Raw genomic sequence first — 1,301 nt, forward strand, 5'->3', positions numbered from 1 at the left:
AACATTACAGACTAACTAAAGTTGAAAAAGTGAAATAGCATAACAGAACTCATTTAAAATAAATCACAGTGAAACCCACAGAAAACTCTAATAACCTTGGGGTTTGAAAACACGTATCATCTTTACATAGTCAAGTAATAATCTTCCATTCTAATAATAATCTATTTGAATAATCTTTAAAAGTTTTAACAGTGTAGCGAAAGTGTTTAGAACTTCCAATCAAACTTTCTATGAGTTAACCAAGAGTTTCTCAGGCTCACTCTTAAGAACAGTCTTAATTTTGGTCATCATGGGCTGAACTCCGGCCTCCCCATCTGAATGGTGATCACAGTCTTCAGCCAGACGCCTCTTCTTGGGCATGGGCATGCCTTCCTCCAGCAGGGCATCTACATCATTGTCAAAGTCCTCCTGGAAGAATAGGTGGGTTAGTAACTGGCAGCCACTGACACGTCATCAACTAAACGTACAACAAGATTTGAATCAAGCCCATTTTGTGAGCTGTAATTCAAATCTTTTTCAAATGGACCACCTTGTTACAGTCCAGGATCCTTCCTGATGAATAAAAGACACGCACTCTATTTGTGGTAGATGCACATTTCAGGAGATGTTTTGATTGATTTGGCATTTACAGGTTTAGACGGCAATAATATTATCTTTAATTAGCCAACGTAATGTTTCAATTTGAACAAATAAAACTGCCAAAATCAAAGGAAGCATAATAAGACCATGCATTTTACCTCATAAGAGTTATTCAGGTCCTCCTCGTGCGCTTGCTCCTGCTGAACTATCATCTGAGACCTGAAACCACTCTGCTCTCCATATTCCGCTTCCAGAAAGTTCTCGCTGAAATCTTCCAGGTCGTCCAACACGGCAAACTCAACCTTGTTCTCCTGCTCTGCCTCCAGCTCTCCACTGTTTCCAACTAACCCTAAGGAACCAGTGGTCATGGTCGAGCTGCCCGGCACACTTCTCTGCTCTAAAGAATCATGCAATTCACCATTCAGTCCTTCTAGGCTCTGCTCTTCATCGCTAACCTGCCCCAAACCGGTATACACCTTCCTGTCTTTGCTCTTACTGCTGTCTGAGAAACTGACACTGATCTTTACATCTCTGAGGAGTTTGAGATCAGGTAAGAACTTGGTAACTGGGGGAGCATGGCGAGCGGTTCTAGGGCACGTGGCCATGGGGTCAGGGCTACCTGATGGGTGACTGCTAACGGACAATGTGTGCTTGTTGAAGAAGAGCTGTTCATCCCTGTCCACTGCTGGGGTGTGTTGGTGTCCATCACCACCAGAGCTAAC

The 1,301-nt window shown here is 43.2% G+C and overlaps 1 protein-coding gene across 1 annotated transcript; it reads right to left on the minus strand.

Moving 5' to 3' along the window:
• Positions 1-176: 176 nt before the first annotated feature.
• On the minus strand, positions 177-1,295 carry LOC107579997 (microprocessor complex subunit DGCR8-like; the record flags this gene model as incomplete). The annotated part of the gene is made up of 2 exons (XM_016265762.1): positions 177-408; positions 738-1,295. Coding segments are annotated over 2 exons (738 nt in total), but the record flags the coding sequence as incomplete, so codon positions are not given.
• Positions 1,296-1,301: the final 6 nt, after the last annotated feature.

The sequence above is a fragment of the Sinocyclocheilus grahami genome, unplaced genomic scaffold, assembly GCF_001515645.1.
Source record: "Sinocyclocheilus grahami isolate Dianchi unplaced genomic scaffold, SAMN03320097.WGS_v1.1 scaffold23024.1, whole genome shotgun sequence".
Lineage (NCBI taxonomy): Eukaryota > Metazoa > Chordata > Actinopteri > Cypriniformes > Cyprinidae > Sinocyclocheilus > Sinocyclocheilus grahami.